Genomic DNA, 17,566 nt, shown 5'->3' on the forward strand with positions numbered 1-17,566 from the left:
GAGTAAGAATCATAGGGAAAGTTTTGTATCAGTTGCTTCAATGCATGGGTTTTTTAAAACTTTCTTTTTGAAGGCAGTGCATATGGTTTTGTTTAGGTGATGCTTTTAAAGCAACGATTTCCCCTCATGGTATATTGTCCCTTCCCAAGAATCCCTGGGTTTGGCTAATTGGAGAAATAAAAAAAAATCAGCATCCAAGTCCTCTTACCTCCCTGATTTGCCAAAGGAACCACGTGGAATCTGGTTAAATGTGAATAGATGAGTCCAAATAAATTCCATACTCAATTTCTCTACTGCCCGATTCCAACAGATCCATTTTGGGCAAGTGGAAGCAGGAAAATGCTGCTCCCCAGTTTTTTACCTCAGGTGCCAAGCAGCAAATGCTAAAGTAACCCCACTAGGCAGTGAGGCCCACTCCGTTTGAAGTCCTTTCCCACCCTCAGAGGAGCCATCTTTTAACTGAATCCCAACTGGGTTGAATCCATTTGTCCATGGCAGCAGAAGTCTGCTGTTATCTCTGGCACCCTCTTATTGGTGTTTATTTGATTGACTTTGTGCCACTCCCTCAGTTTGCCTCCACGACCTTGGAGAAAAGCCTAATATTCCTTCAGTGGAGTGAAGAGGGATGATTAGCATTCTCCACTGTGGGTCTAGCACTCTGCCTGCCACAAGGTCCACTGGTGTGTTTAAATGAGAAATGTTCCCCATAGGCTCATGTATGTAGAGCAGCTTGTCCCCAGTAGGGGTGCTGTTTGGGAAGATTATGGAACCTTTAGGAAGTGGAGCCTTGCTGGGGCGGCTTTGAATGTTTATAGCTTGCCCAAACTTCCTGTTCTCTTTCTCTGCTTACCGTGTGCAGGCAAAATGTGATTTCTCTGATTCCTGATGTCTATGATGGCCTTACCGTCTTGCTACTATGCCTTCCCTCCACCACCCACTCCATCTCTTCTAAAACTGAAAGCTAAAACAAATCCTTTTCTCCTATCTTGGCTTTGACATATTATCATAGCAACAGCATAGCAATTAAGACTCTCATGCTAACAGTGATGGGACATCGGTGGATGTGAACATTGCACACTCAGAGCCTGTCATTGCCCTGGTTTCCCCAAATATCAGAAAACTGGAGATAGCCTTTGACCCCAGTCTAATGAAATTATACAGAGAAACCAATTCTAAACATACATGCCATTTCTTGTTGGTTCTGCCCTTGGAAAGCATGCTCAGGTGCATGCTTAAACTTTGATCTCACTTCCTCTGTGTCCTGACCATCCCTGTTCTCCCTCTGTAGCCCTAGGTGGCATACTGCACTGACTTCTCTGGAAATTGTTAACAGAAAGATATCTTTTTTTTAAAGATTTATTTATTCATTTTTATGTATGTGAGTGCACTGTTGCTGTCTTCAGACACTCCAGAAGACCCCATTATAGATGGTAGTGAACCACCATGTGGTTGCTGGGAATTGAACTCAGGACCTCTGGAAGAGCAGTCAGTGCTCTTAACCGCTGAGCCATCTCTCCAGCCAAAAATATCATTTTAATGACAATTGTTCACTATATATGGTGATAATGTATACAATATATACTACTACCACCACCACTACCACCGCTACTACTACTACTACTACTACTACTACTACTACTACTACTACTACTACTACTACTTCTACTACTAAAATATACCCCAAATAGTCTCAACATATTTGAAATTACTATTTGAAAGCGCTGTGTGTGCAGAAAGTTCTCTGTATATGGACTTCTCTTTATGTCCCTGTCTGTCTGCCTTTCTGTCTGTCTATCACACATACCCCTACACATAAGCATACACATAATCAAGCTGCAAAGACATGCTTTCACTTTATTTTCTTTGCTACATAACAATCCATAGTTTTGACGCAAACACTTCTCTCTCTCTCTCTCTCTCTCTCTCTCTCTCTCTCTCTCTCTCTCTTAATTGGGTATTTCTTATTTATATTACAACTGTTATTCCCTTTCCTGGTTTCCTGTCCATAAGCCCCCTAACCCCTCCCCCTCCTCTTCTACAAAGGTATTCCCCTCCCTATCCACCCCTTCTTAGCACCCTCCTTACAATCCCCTACACTGGGAGTCCAACCTTGGCAGGACCAAGGGCTTCTCCTTCCATTGGTGCCCAGTAAGTCCATCCATCCTCTGCTACATATGCAGCTGGAGCCATGGGTCAGTCCATGTGTAGTCTTTGGGTAGTGGTTTAGTCCCTGGAAGCTATGGCTGGTTGGCATTGTTCTTCTTATGGGGTTGCAAGCCCCTTCAGCTCTTTCAATCCTTTGTTTGCTGCTATCATCTGCCTCAGTACTTGACATGTTTTGGCTGTGTCTCTCAGGAGAGACCTATATCTGGTTCCTGTCAGCATGTACTTCTTAGCTTCATCCATCTTATCTAGTTTTGATGGCTGTATATATATTGGCCACATGTGGATTTTTTGTTCCCCTTTTTAAGAAGAAGTGAAGCATCCACGTTTGGGTCATCCTTCTTCTTAAGGATGTTTCATGTGGTCGGTGGATTGCATCTTGAGTAATTCGAGCTTTTGGGCTAATATCCACTTATCAATGAGTGCATACCATATGTGTTTTTCTGTGATTGGGTTACCTCACTCAGGATGATATTTTCCAGTTCCATCCATTTGCCTATGAATTTCACGAAGTCATTGTTTTCGATAGCTGAGTAGTACTCCATTGTGTAGATGTACCACATTTTCTTATCTATTCCTCTGTTGAAGGGCATCTGGATTCTTTCCAGATTCTGGCAATTATATATAAGGCTGCTATGAACATAGTGGAGCACGTGTCTTTGTTATATGTTGGAGCATCTTTTGGGTATATGCACAGTAGAGGTACAGCTGGGTCCTCAGGGAGTGCAATGTCCAATTTTCTGAGGAACCTCCAGACTGGTTTCCAGAATGGTTTACCAGTTTGCAATCCCACTAACAATGGAGGAGTGTTCCTCTTTCTTCACATCCTTGCCAGCATTTGCTGTCACCTGAGTTTTTTACCTTAGCCATTCTGACTGGTGTGAGGTGAAATCTCAGGGTTGTTTTGATTTGCATTTCTCTGATGACTAAGGATGTTGAACATTTCTTTAAGTGCTCCTTAGCCATTTGATATTCCTCAGTTGTGAATTCTTAGTTTAATTCTGTATACCATTCTAAATAGGGTTATTTGGCTCTCTGGAGTCTATCTTCTTCAGTTCTTTGTATATTTTGGATATTAGCCCTCTATTGGATATAGGATTGGTAAAGACCTTTTCCCAATCTGTTGGTTACTGTTTTGTCCTAAGGACAGTGTCCTTTGTCTTACAGAAACTTTGAAGTTTTATGAGGTCCCATTTGTCCATTCTTGATCTTAGAGAAAAGCCATTGGTGTTCTGTTCAGGCAAACTTCCCCAGTGCCCTTGTGTTTGAGGCTCTTCCCTATTTTTTCTTCTATTAGTTTGAATGTATCTGGTTTGATGTGGAGGTCCTTGATTTACTTGGACTTAAGCTTTGTACAGGGTGATAAGAATGGATCGATCTGCATTCTTCTACATGCTGACCTCCAATTGAGCCAGCACCATTTGTTGAAAATGCTATCTTTTTTTTTCATTGGATGGTTTTAGCTCCTTGACAGGCCTCAGAAAACACCCCAGATTGCAGGGCCTCATATCAGAGGCTAAGTTCTCTGAAAGCTCACGAATGGTATCTGTCACCTCTCAGAGTTTTCATTTTATAAACTCTTGTTTATATTTTCCCAGTTACATTTGACTCTGCTCCATCTGTCTGATTTCATTAACATCTCCTTTGCAGTGAGAAGGGAAGTTATTCCAACGGTTATGGGCACATGATACTAATTAGTTTCCCCTCTTCCATAACCCAATGGATGTTGCACCTGAAGTATTTCTCTTAGCATATAACACACATTATTGTGCACAGTAACCATTGGCAGTGTGACCATACTTCTAGTGTGTACATGCAAATTCAGATTTCTACAAGAAGGCAAATCACAGACCTAAGCAGAGAGGCAGTCACCCTCACATGGATCAGGGGTATCGATTCTCTAAGATGATTTAAAAGACTCTGCAGATTAAGCCTGTGATGACTTAGAGAGTCAACCCTTAAGATTCAATTCATCCTTTGTTCTAACTGAACATCCTCTCATATTTTTGTCCCTTCTTTCTGTTCCCAAGCCAGTATCCTAGTTCAGGTCTCATTATTCCTGTTCAGGACTCTTTGGTCATGTAATTCCTTCCTATGTCTCCCGCTTTGCCCCCAGTCTACCCTCTGCAATCTACCCTCATGTGGACCTCAGTTACAGTTCTTACAAACTGTCTAGATGGACCCAATCCTCTCATTGAGTTTCCTCTGAAAAGGCCTCCATGCCCTGAATCTCTCACATGACCTTGACTTGTCGTGATGTTTATTCATATCTTACTTTCTGTTTCAATCTTACAAGTGTGGGAAGCAGAGTCTGATATGTATGTAAAATAAGGGGGCCTAGCTAAATTCAAATTTCACATAACTGCAAACATTTGGGTGATGTAATAAAACATGAAGTGTGCTGTTTGTCTGAAACTCAAATCCAGCTGGGCATCTGGATTCTGTGTTTGCCAACTCTAGCCACCTTCCCTTGCCCCTCTCTGCCTTTGCTTTCTCAGACCTCTCCTTCTGCCTACGGGCCTGAATCTGTTCTGTATCTATGGAGAACTTGCCATTGCAGTGCTCACTCATGCCTAGGTTTTCTCTGTGTTGCTCTTCATATTCACTCATACAGAAGTCATTTGGAAGTGAATCTGGGTCTGATCCATTAGTGAGGCCTTGAACCAGCAGAAGGAGATTTCATGGATATGGCAGACATCTGTTTTATACAGAGAGATGAAACTGGGCAAGAGCTAAACAAGTAGCAGGATGCTATGGACTCAGGCCCCTTCAGGTCTCTTGCATTGAGCTGCACCCTCATTTACTCTGTTCCCTGGGGAGAGTCTCAAGTCCCTCCTTTTCCTCCCCAGGAAGCATGCATTCTCAGCAGTGACATCCATGAGCTAGCCATGCAAGGAGGAGACTATTAAAGACTGCAGCATTGCAAGTTTGCATGCTTGTATGCATGAGTGTATTCTTGGGTATCCTACACACATGTGTATACATCGTAACCCCGTCTTTGAGAGCCATTGCATGAAAATGTCTTCATAACGTGTACTTTAAGTGGATTTGAGCTTTAGTTTGCTTTATAGCTTTCTTTTCGATAGCCCCTCCCTCCCCCCGTGTGAGGATGTTCTGTCACTTCCTTGGCATAGGCAAGTCACAGCTGGATTCACCTGTAAAGTGCATGGAGGAGCTGTTCTTCCTGTTGATTTGGAAAAATGTGAGCTGTAATTTATCACACAGACCTATTATGATTGTAAACTCTTTGGAACATTCTTACATTTTTTTGAAGGAGCAGAAAAAAATATTCATTTGTCACGAGCATCATCAACCAGAAATAGTAATATCATTTCCATTCCTTTCCTGATACCTTTCTGCACATCGCTGGGTTCATATTACATCAACACATTTTCCTCTGTTTGAAAAAAAGAATGTCATCTAGCCACATCTTTAAAAATATGAATGGCTACTCAACATCTCATTAAATGAAAGTAAGAGTTTTCTAATTTCTTTTACTTTGAAAATCTAACTTCTTTCCTTTCATAAACTAAAGAATGGCAACTGCTTACACTCAGAAGATGTCTTCAACTCAGTTTTGGTTTTTCCATCTAGAACTTTAATCACTACTTCAAAATCTAGAGGTGCTTTAATTATCTGAACCCTGCTACTGACTTGTTCCATTCCCATTGTCCCCAGTGATGGCTGAACACGTGGACTTAGAGAGCCCCTCAATAGGACACTGCCACTTCACAAGATGGGAGATTAGAGGCAGCATCTGGCAAATGTGGAATAATTTCCCATTGTATTTGTTTGCTTGTCGTCTCTCTTTGTTTCCACAAATGCACCGTTCATGCTTTTGTGTGAAGAGGCTTATTAAATAATTTGCAATTAAGCTGGGACTCAAAGGTGAGGTGACCTTCCTTTTTTTATTGACTCAAGGGAAAGGACATCCCAAGGTCTTCTTGCTGGTACACTTTCCTGATACATCTGTGTTGTAGTTTTGAATCGAGAGGTCAGGGGAGAACAGAAACCAGCTTCTGTGTAACTTCCAGAGCTATCATTCTGTTGCTGGGAGAGCCCCTTTATCCCTGTTTCTACTGGGCATGTAAAGGATGCAACTGACTAGCCTGCTGGTGGTACCGGGACTTGTGAATAAAGGTTAAGGTCCTTGGATAGTTCCTGGGGTAGAAAGAAACAGTGTGACACTGCAGTGACACACATTTCTTGTCTGGAAGACTCTTCCTCCACAGGGTAAGGGGGGAGATACATGGCTTTACATAGTGCCACAGACCAGGGGTTTTTACCAACAAAGAGTGTCTCAGAGTACTGAAGGTTACAAGTCTGAGAATAAGGGTATCAGGGTGCTTGTTTCTCTGGGCATGACTTGTAGGTGTTTGCCCTCTCCTAGAGATCTCTCATGATCTTCTTTCACAGTATCTGTCTCCTAGACTCTTCTTAAAAATGAAACAGAAACACTTATCTGCAGATAGTAGGATAAACCTTAGAATGCAGTAAGGAACTATGCTAGTCTAGCAAAGTGGCAGGAGTAGATGATTTTTGAAGGTCTATGCCTAATTAGTCCCCGGATGGTGGCTAGGTTTCCAGAAACAGGCACGCTTTCTCTCTTCTTGAGTGGCGTCAAGCCCAACTAGACAGCCGGTGGTTGTTACTGACATGGTCATGGGAGTGCCACTTAGTGCATGTTTATGCATACCTTGCCATGCTGGTGGTTGTTGCGACTCAGAGGCGTTACATCTGAATAGGCAGGAGTGTTTAGCTGCTCTCTTCCCTTGTCAATTTGCACTGTACTTCCTGGAACCATGACTGCTAGACTACAGGAAGAAGCTTCATATTTGTTTACCTTCTGCTAGATCATTCTTGAATCATCTAAATCCTAGGTCCTAAATGTGAGTGATCTTAAGGTCTACACTTAACCTCTGAGAGGCAAGCAAGGGATTCATTGGTAGTCTGTATTGTTTTCCAGAGTTGCTTGACTATATCCACCAATGAATCAAAAGCAGGTTTCTCATGCCTGGGACTGGAGTTTTTGTTAGTCTATGGTTCTTGTGGGAACCATTGTAAGCCCAAGTGCCTTGACATCTTTTAATATATGTATGTGTGTGTGTATATATGTGTATATTTATGTATATATATAGTGTGTGCATATAAATATATAATAAATATTAAATATATCATATATATGTATCATATATAATATTACATAAATAAATGATTCCTTAAGGCTTTATCAAACAACCTGAGCGTCATCTGTCCCTTCTTCCTCCTTCTCTATTGACCCCCTTCCTCCACCCAGTTGGAGTCGCCTCCCTACTGTTTCACTTTCCACTTATGTCACGTGTGTCCTGCTATTTTCCTTCAGAAGGCCTCACACTTGTCCCTTTGTTCTTTTCTGGTTTTTTTGGTTACTCAGGTTATAAACTCACATCTGAGAATTTGGAACAACACATGGGCAAGAACATGAGGCATCTGGTGTTTCGAGTCTTTGTACCTCACTCAATGTGATCTTTTCTAGCTCTATCCATTCACCCCAAAATTGATTTCACTTTTTATAGCCAAAAAGTACTCTATCGTGTGTCTATACATTACTTTCATTACCCACTTACGTCTTGAAGGACATTTAGGTTGTTCCCAGTTACTATTGTGAGTGAGCACTGCTAGGCGAGTATACTATACCACAGGAAAGTGAAACTACCTCCCCTCATCAAAGAAGCCTCTCTTTAAAGCAAAGAAAGATCACCATGGAAGACTACAACTGGGCAAAATGGAGAGAAGAAGATATCCTGGGAGCCCAACCTCCACAGATACATCTATATCACAGCTTTTGTGTCTGTGAAGCATGAAACATCACAGAAGTGGGGTGGAATTACCAGGACGTCTGCTGTGAAGCACCCTGTTCTAGAAATGCATTGACAGACCTGATACAGTAACAATACCAATGGGCATATTAACCAGTAAGAGGGATCCCCCACAATGCCTGCTAGGAGGAGAATTAACCTCCTCAAGGGATGGACATCCTTTTTGGTTATCTTATTGGTCCAATGAAACTACATGCACACAAACAACAAACACGAAATCAACAGATTGTAGGGTTGGGGATTTAGCTCAGTGGTAGAGCGCTTGCCTAGGAAGCGCAAGGCCCTGGGTTCAGTCCCCAGCTCCGAAAAAAAAGAACCAAAAAAAAAAAAAAAATCAACAGATTGTGTGTGTGTGTGTGTGTGTGTGTGTGTGTGTCTGTATTTACACATATCTATCTCTACCCCTCTCTATCTGTACCTATATTCTATTTATATGTTACTACGTGTAACAGTAGTCAAAGATAAACGAGCTATCAGCTTGAGGGATGGGCTGAGAGACGCTTGAGGCAGGATAGCTGAGAGAGGCTGGAAGGAGGAAAGAGAAGTTATTCTAATTCTATTTTAAGTGACAACATAAAAACTTTAAAAAATATACAAAGTCTATGCAATGGTGTTTTTCTATTATTTTCTTTTAAAGACATTTATTGAATTTCTTCTATTGAGGGAACAACAACAACAACAAAAAAGGACTCTCCTGTTGACTTTTTTTTTTTTTTTTTGCATACTTGCTTTAAAGACTGCCTTTCTAAAAATACTCGGTCCTGAAGTGTTAGGGATTAGTATTTCAACAAAAGAATTTGGGGACAGAAGTAAACACAAAGGCAGAAACCAGCACTAGCCCTTGCTATCACCCCAAGCACTCTTAAACACACTGGCTAGAGCATGTAAGCGTTATATTTCTTCTTTTGGATGGTCAAAGTACTGAAGCCTCTTCCCTTGGGCCTTTTCCATTCCAGTCACTGGTAGAGTTTAGGCCTTTAGGTAAGTTCCCTGCGTGCCACTGTGGCTAGAATGTGTGTGTTACAGGAGATTCGGGCGTGCTAATAATTGAGGCCCTTTCATTCCTTTCTGCATGAAATGAGTGGAAAGTGAATGTTTAGTGGACTGAGGTGGATCTGGACAATGTGTTTGAAGAATGTGGATATGTTTCATATGGATATACTAGCGTTACAAATTATCCTTCTTTGTAGACATTCTTGGTGACTGACTTCAGAGTCATGCATCTGATATCTAGTAGCCACTGGAAACACCAAAGGCTGGTCAAAGGAGAACATTAGTATCCCAGGGGTCAGTGGGAGTAGAAAGCAGCTTTCATGTGTGAGTGGCAAGCATTTATTCGTTTATGTAGTACATCTCAAGGTCACTTGAGAGAAGTAGATTCGAGGTTAGCTAGCAGATAGCTGTAACTTGAACAAAGGAGTGATATTTAGCGTCAACCTCAACGGGAGATGCTATCCCATAATATGACTGGCTTATATATGTGGTGTGTATTGAAATTTATTAGCAGGAAATGACATTTCATATGGATTAGTTAAGGTAATCTACTCTAGAATTTTCATGTGCATGGTAAAAAAAATGATTATTCTGATTTTAGCTGTATCTTATTTTCTTAGGAACTTTTGGTTTAGGGAAACCATGGTATTTCCCCTTCACTGCATCCTATTGGAAAAGTATATGTGGTCTGATGGAAAGGAGGCAGTGCTCTCTGAGTTCTGGTCTCTTCTTCTTCAATGAGGACTTTGGCAACAAAGGTGAGTTATGAGAAGCTCTACTGGATACATCTTTCTCTGGTTAGTTTTGAGTTTTCCTTTGATGTGAGCCTTTTATTTCATACAAATTCCAAGGCTCCCACATTTGAGTTATTCTGGGCTCTGCAATGAGCACAGGGCTAAAATGCAATGCCCTAGTAGTGTCTACATAGGTCCTGGAACCCGGGGATGGTCCCATCACCTGTTATTTTCAATCTCTCTCTCTCTCTCTCTCTCTCTCTCTCTCTCTCTCTCTCTCATATATATATATATATATGTATATATATAGCCTGTATTTATGCATACATTAAAGCTTATTAAAATAAAAAATGAACAAGTGTAAGAAAACTGAAAGGAAAGGCAAGCAACTGCACCAGGTATAACATAATTGTTTTTCTCAAAATAATTTTACATGTTGTAACTTCTGTGATACTTGTGTGAATAAGAACATCACTTCCTCTTAAAACCAGCACATTTTCTTTGGGAAGTAAAAGTCCTTAAACATAGGAGAGCAAGTCCAATCATCTTCATCCATCTACATCATCATGACCTTTGCCTGCTGTCCAGACACAAGGGCCGTTCACATGGAAGCCCCCGTAAATGGGGATGGGCCACCATGGACCAGCTAGAATCTGCCATGCTGGATTTGTATGCTGAGTGAATATTTGAACGTAATTTTAAACTCTGATTAAGCCAGTGAATTATAAATGGGTTAGGAAACTTAGACTATACCCAACCAGTCTCTATCCATTTCTATGTGAGGAAAAGATTTCCTGTGGCCATTGCTGTGTGACCAGCCTGCTTACTGTCTGTGTCTACAGAACCTTTGTTTGCATCTATTTTTATTTCTTTACATGGTGGTTCTCTTATCGTAAGAGTCAAATCTTGTTGCCGGTGACTTTAACCCATTTTGCCATTACATATCTCATTTATTGACACAGTGGTTCTCTTATCACAAGAGTCAAAGTCTTGTTGTCAAGTGACTTCAGCCCATTTTGCCATCGCTCTTCTTGCTCATGGTTTTTGGTTAGGAAGGCAGCGGAGCTTGCCATGGCTCCTGGAGCTGGAATCCTGTTCCAAAGGAACAGACGATTTGATAGTGTTGGCCCTGTTCTCCAGCTTTTGAAATCTTTTCATGGTGAATGTGTATTCTCCACACAGGGCTCTCACAGCAAAATGGCCCAGGAGAGATGGAAGGAGGGAGCCCAGGAGTGGCTCTGATATCTGTGACCAAGGAGTATGAAGACCACAAGGTGGCTGTCCAGGAACTCACTCTCACCTTCCACAGAGACCAGATCACAGCCCTGCTGGGGACCAATGGCGCAGGGAAAACCACCATCATGTGGGTCCCATTTTAGAGAATTTATTTTCCGTTCCCTTTTCCCCTTCCTTCCTCTTTCTCTTTTCCCCTTCATCCTTTCTTTTTTCTGCTTCTTCAGTTTTTATATTTCCATTGTTGTTTTGCTTTGATCTCAACATAGAGCTTAAAGATTCAAAAGAAAGCACAAGTCTCTCTCCAAAGCCCCTCCCCCAGTAGCCCTCAATCATGTTTTAGACCTGGAGTAAATTCAAGGAGAGAGGTGAACAGATATCTTTTAATGTCTCAACATTTTATTTTCTACAAAATAATACATCATGTTTTCCTTTAATCTTTTGAAGTCCTTTGATACCTACTGAAGTATGACTTTGTTTGAATAATTATAGAAAAAAAGCAGAGAAAAGCATTGCGAGCTTTAAGAATTTTTCTTTTTCTTTTTTCATCTTTTCCCTTGGCTCTTTCCGTGCTAAATTCTGGATTTTCAATTTGGATCCAATAGTTTCAGACTTGATTAAAGAATTCGATCATGTAGCCCTTGAGGAGGAAAAAATGTTTAAATATCCAAAGCCTTGAGCTGGTCGTGGCACAGTGCCTTTATTTAAGGCTAACTGCCAAAATTATGGAGTGTATCTTTTGAGCAAATCACTTCTTATTCTTTTTCTCACCAAATGTGCACAAGTATAACATATGATTAGTAAGAAGGATGCGAAGGAGGTGGCCTCAACCTTAGTACAAAAGGCAGAAAAATGATGTCTGTGGAGCTCCAGCGAACTCTCCTTGGAAATGAATCAAAGGAAGAGAGCGTGGAATGTTTGCATTTGTTCCTTGCACACTGAAATAGAGCTGGCAGTCTCTCCTTTCTTAGAACTTGCAAATTGGGAATGTCTGAGTTATGCAAGCAGTAACTCAGCAAACCTTTGCTAACACACGGATTTTATGAGGAAAGCTTGGCGTGCTCCTCTGGCTGATGATGAGAATCAAATAAAAAGGTTCTGGGTGTTTCAGGGTTCAGTAACTACTTGGCTTTCAGTGACATTTGGAGTACGTTTGGAGTCATCTGAAGTGCTTCCTTCTTGCTTACTGGCAGTGCTTGGAACCTGAGAGCCAATTGCTAAACTGGATCTTTACCATTTGAAATGAAAGGCCTTTGAGAATCATAGAGAGTTGATAGAGTTGAATCTCTGTGTCCACGGATTCTATTTCCGAGGATTTGCCTAGCATAGATCAAAACTACGTAAAAAGTATTGCATTGGTCCTACATATGTACAGATACTATTTTCTTGTCAGTATTTGCTCAACAATATAATATATAGACAATTTAAAGTACACAGAAAGATTATATAGACTGTATGCATGTTGTCATTTTTATACAATAAACTGGAGTATCTGAATTTTGGTATAAGTGGGTTGTACTGGATCCAACTTCCAAGGATACTGAGAGATCTCCATATTTATTACCTTATTATATTCCTTAAATAGGTTTGGAAATGGTTATAACAGAGTTGTTAATTGACCATTTCAAGGCATAATTTTTGTGTCACATGGCTATACAGGTAGTTCAGTGAGGGTTGACATACTTATCTAATGTCAGAGCAAACACCACATTGAAGAAATGGAACCTTTCTTTTCCCTTTCAGTATTTTTTGTGTCATCTTTTGGCGCTAGCTCCCAAGTGGCCACTGACCTACTATATGCTATTTCTTATTCTAGAATTCTATATACATGAAATTGTGTCTACACTATTTTACCTAGACCATTGCCCAAGTCGGTCTCACTGTAGAGAAATACAATCACACTTTTTCCCCTGGGAGGAAGGGCACATTCATATGCCCACCTTTCATAGTTGGACACTCCAACATCCCCATGAATTCCCATGTTTTCATTGACCGTGTGGAAAGCAGGTCAGCAGGGGTGAGTTCCTTTTAGGCTGCATAAAAGGAACTGGGATCCAAGGGGCTCATTGATGTTCACAGCATCCAGGTGATGTTTATGCTGATCTTTGTTCTCTGTAGATCCATGTTGATGGGGCTCTTTCCTCCCACTTCTGGAACCATCATCGTAAATGGCAAGAACCTGCAGACAGACTTTTCTAAGGTCAGAGAGGAGCTGGGGGTGTGTCCACAGCATGATGTTCTCCTGGACAATCTCACTGTGCGGGAGCACCTAGTGCTCTTTGCGTCCATAAAAGCACCTTGGTGGACCAAGAAGGAGCTACGGCAGCAAGTCAACAAGTTAGTAAGCAGTTCACTATTCGCCCTTCCTCCCTCTGTCCTTCCTTCCTTATGCAGGTGAAGTACACAGAGATATTAAATAATATCAGGTTTCTATAAATATGAGGAGAAAAATAGCAAATGATTCCTATACATAAAGGTATAACAGAACCCATAGCACTGGGGATCTTAGAGAAGGCTTTTCTTGAGAAGAACTAGATTTATTTGGATTGCCTTTGAAATGGGGGAAGAATTGAGACAGCTTGGGAATGTGGATAGGAAGGAGGTAGAAGTGTTGTGTATCTGAAACAAAGGGAGCCTCTATCTATCCTGAAATAAGCAAAATACAAAAGAAGACAAGGAAATGGGTTGAAAGAACTGTATTTGGCATGCAAAAGAGCATTGCATGTTATGAGACATGTAGATGTGAACGAGCTGAGGACTGCCATTGGCCTGAGGTCTGGAGGGTAGATTTCTCCACACCACAGCAGATGCACAGCCTCGTTGGGGGGGGGGCTGTAGGCAGAGAAGTAGCAATCCCCCTGTTGTTGTCTTCTCACTGATAATAGCACAGGTGAAGAAGCATGAATAACAAAGCTAGAATAACAGACAAAAGGCAGAAGTCATATTATTCTAGACTCCCACAGCTTGGAGAGAAGTGTGGGCTACATCACAGCATGATGGTGAGATGAGTGGAAAAGGGGACACGTAGGAAACTAAGGGGGAGACAGGTGGTGGTATGGGTTGATGGGGAAGATTTGTTTTTTAGCAGTGAAGATAGGGGCTGAGGGAGAAGTAAGTCCTGGAGCTCCTGAGAGGCCTCGGGAAATGGAGAGTATGTCATGGTCCCATTGGAAATTATCTTCCCAGAGCAATATGGAGGCTGTCTTCAATTTGCAGACATGGTAGCTAATCCTTAGAGAAATGAACAACTCATCCAGGGAAGTGACGTCAGCCCTAGGGCTCTTACAGGCCAAGCACATTTGGATGCTTTACTCTGGATTGCATCATGTAGGAACAGAGGCTTCTAGGGTGACAAGACTGGCCGGGTAGGGAAGAAACAGTTTCCAGGCCATTTTAGTGCACTGCCTTGGCTATAGCCAAGTAAAAATTGTTACTAACTGTGATCAATGGGTCTAAGGAATAATAGGTGGTAGTAGCTTTAAAATTTGGCCAAGATAGGTCCCTTTGCAACCTTTAGTAGAGATCTTAAGGGACTGAGGGAATGCCTGCTCCTTATGGATGCGTCCTCTGAAGCTTCTCTGAAGTTTTCACTGAGCAGAATTGTCTGGGTATACACACGAGATTTGAGATGGATGGGGCTAGGTAGTGTTACAGACTTTCTTTTGTTAAAAATAAAACAAGACCTTACACACAAAACGGGGGATTTGTGTATGTCTCAGATGCCAGGAAGTAAAAGCAGAGTATCAGTGGAAATCCCCCTGCAGCTCCATGTGACGGTCTCTTAGCACGAAGTTTCAGTAGAAAGTCCAGAGCGCTTGAGCGGAATGCACCGCTGCACAGATCTCCTTTGCTCACTCTTGGAAGAGCTGGGTAGTAAGATCATTTCAACTGGTGATAGCTGCCTGTGTTTTGACACCAGCTATGACAAGGGCATATGTAAAACAAATCAAATGTCCCCCTGGACATATGCTCACTCTCTGAGGTTCAGATGCAAGTCAAATTCAAACCCATGGAAAAAATCCTCAAGGGACAGGAGGAGCCCTTGTGGAAAGTGGCATATGGTACCACAACGTTTGTATAATTGATTCTTTCTCCATTTCCTTCTCTTCCCCCTTATTGGTATGTTCTCTGCTGTAAAATGCTATTCTATTTTCACTGCACAATATCTTTTCAGAGTGAATGATGGCATAAATAATGTAAATAACAATTATCTCTTCAACATATGGAGAATGTGCTTAATTTGTATTATTTAAGACCACCTCAAACTTGAGTTAGTCCTAAATATGAAATAACTATGTCTTATATGGACTACATATATACTAGATATCCAACTGGCTGCATTCAGCATACTCCTTTTAAACTATAAAAACATAGGTTGCTTGTTTCAATGTCTTTTGCATATTTTTAGTTATATAAAACAATGTGTTTCATCATAATCTTTTCAAATATCTTTGCCATTGTACTTTGTTCCCACTTACACCCTTTGTTGTTTATTGTCTCCTTCTCATGTTTGTACGCTTCTCCTCCCAACTAAATTAACTGTTTTATTTTTTGTCAATTATATATGCATATTTATTTAAATCTAGAGTCTACATACTTATTTAAATGTAAAAATCTATGTCTATGTTGAGCCATATTGAATTCTACTGTGATTGAGACTGGTTGCTTAAATCAAGCTCCTGACAGTGCTACATAGACTTCATTTTCTTATTCGGGTGCCAGGCAACCTTTAACAGTTATCAATTCACAGCATGTTACCTAGCAACAAAGCCAATTTACACAAAGGCAATCAGAATGAGATCATGTTTTAGGACAGTAGTTCTCAATTAGAGGGAGGGAAAACTGAAAACATCTGATTTCAAACCAGCGTACTCCTGATTAGTGTTCTGTAACACAGCTTGTTTTCCTTCAGGTCTGAATTCATTAACATGCGAGTTCAAGGGAGGTAGCCGATCTTGTAGAATCTGTGAAGGAAACACTTGTCAAGAGGCAGATACTAATTGTTCTGCTCCTCCTTTGGTCTATGGAAGACGAGAGTAGCCAAGAGACCTGGAGTCATTAAGATGCTGTAGTATTGCTACTACCAAGAATTTTGATGGACATCATGGAACTCAGGTTGGCGCAGGTTATCTTGGTATTAAGTGAGGTCAGTGTGTGAAAGCGGGGCAGAGAGAGAATGATGGATTGAGTCATGTCCACAGTAACCTGATGATGATGTCAGATGAGGAAGAGCAGGCCAAAAGAGAATGAAGCAGAGGGAGGACAGCCAGCAAGTAATCCTGGCCCCTCAGGAAGACAGGAGGATTGGACCCTTCCATTCTGTGCTGGGTCAAGTGAGATGAAGCCTGATACCCGACCTTCCTTACTACATAGCCACAAGTAATGAACTTCAAAAAAGAAGTCTGGGGGTGGAGGGAAGTCTTTCGAGGTCACTTAAGGAGAGAAGGCAAGGGAAGATTGTAATAGCACATATGCTCAGCTTTTCTTTTTCAGCAGGAGCAGAGAACTAGGATACTGCCATAGTGGGCAAGTGAGGTTACGGGACAGTGTGAAGACAGGAATTGTAGCATCATTTCCGCCACTGCTGATCGTGGTCCAGAAGAGAATGCATGATTGGATGGAGCTAGAGAGGAGATTGCTTGATGGAACATTGCTGGCATCTAAGGGACCATGTAAAGAAGCTAAAGATCATCTCTCTAGAGAACATAGTTGGTGAAGCAATACAAGGTGGGAGTAGGCAAGGCAGAGCATCTGGAAGCTTTATCAGCTTTCAGCATTATTTTAGAGCCAAGAGTGCATATGCTGGGAATTGTCCCCCATGCTGGAATTTCATATTTGGAAGGCAGAGGCTAGATTGAGAGATTAGGAGCTCAGAGTCATCCTCTGTTGTGTAGTACATTTGAGATCAGCCTGGGCTACATGAGAACACCTCTCATGTGTATACATGTGTGTGTGTGTGTATGTATGTATGTATGTATGTATGTATGTATGTATGTATCTATCTATCTATCTATCTATCTATCTATCTATCTATCTATCTAGAGGTAGAGATGCAGATGAAGACGTGGGTTTGAACAGAAGTTCCCTGTACAAGTGAACAACTGTCCTCCTAGAAACTATAAAGCCTTAATCAAAGGTCCCAGTGCTAGGTGTAGGATGCCTTCCTGTGAGTTATTTGTCAGGGATACCCCAGAGGGTCCTCAAAACAATAGTGACTATTGCTACAGCTCATAGATGTTCACAAGACTCCATCTCTGAAGACAGCACATTCATTGGTTGTAGGACATAGAGAAATGAAGTTGGAACTGAAATCCTCCACTCTCCTGACTAGCATTCATAGTGCTGGAAAGTGCAACTCAAGCCGCTTGGGAAGATCAGTCATCAGTAGTCTTATTTAGTTTGAAACTTGAGAACTACAGTACCAACTTGATAGACAAGGTATGGCTATTGTGTGATAGGAGCATGATGGTGTTAGTGGTGACCAACCACTTTCTTCTTGGAGTTGAGGTCTACTCCACAGGAGGGAATTTACGCCTAATCTGGAAACCGGAAACCTTTTGAAGAGCCCATGGCTAGGGAGGTCAT

The 17,566-nt window shown here is 41.5% G+C and overlaps 1 protein-coding gene across 1 annotated transcript in view; it reads left to right on the top strand.

Annotated features, from left to right (window-relative positions):
* Abca13 (ATP binding cassette subfamily A member 13) overlaps positions 1-17,566 on the top strand; it is a 564,237-nt gene that overhangs the window by 201,494 nt on the left and 345,177 nt on the right. Inside the window, exons 36-38 of the mRNA XM_032916398.1 lie at positions 9,635-9,772; positions 10,931-11,111; positions 13,100-13,318. Of these exons, the coding sequence (XP_032772289.1) occupies positions 9,635-9,772; positions 10,931-11,111; positions 13,100-13,318 (538 nt within the window). The remainder of the gene's footprint in view (positions 1-9,634; positions 9,773-10,930; positions 11,112-13,099; positions 13,319-17,566) is intronic.

Source organism: Rattus rattus, chromosome 11, assembly GCF_011064425.1.
Source record: "Rattus rattus isolate New Zealand chromosome 11, Rrattus_CSIRO_v1, whole genome shotgun sequence".
Classification (NCBI taxonomy): domain Eukaryota; kingdom Metazoa; phylum Chordata; class Mammalia; order Rodentia; family Muridae; genus Rattus; species Rattus rattus.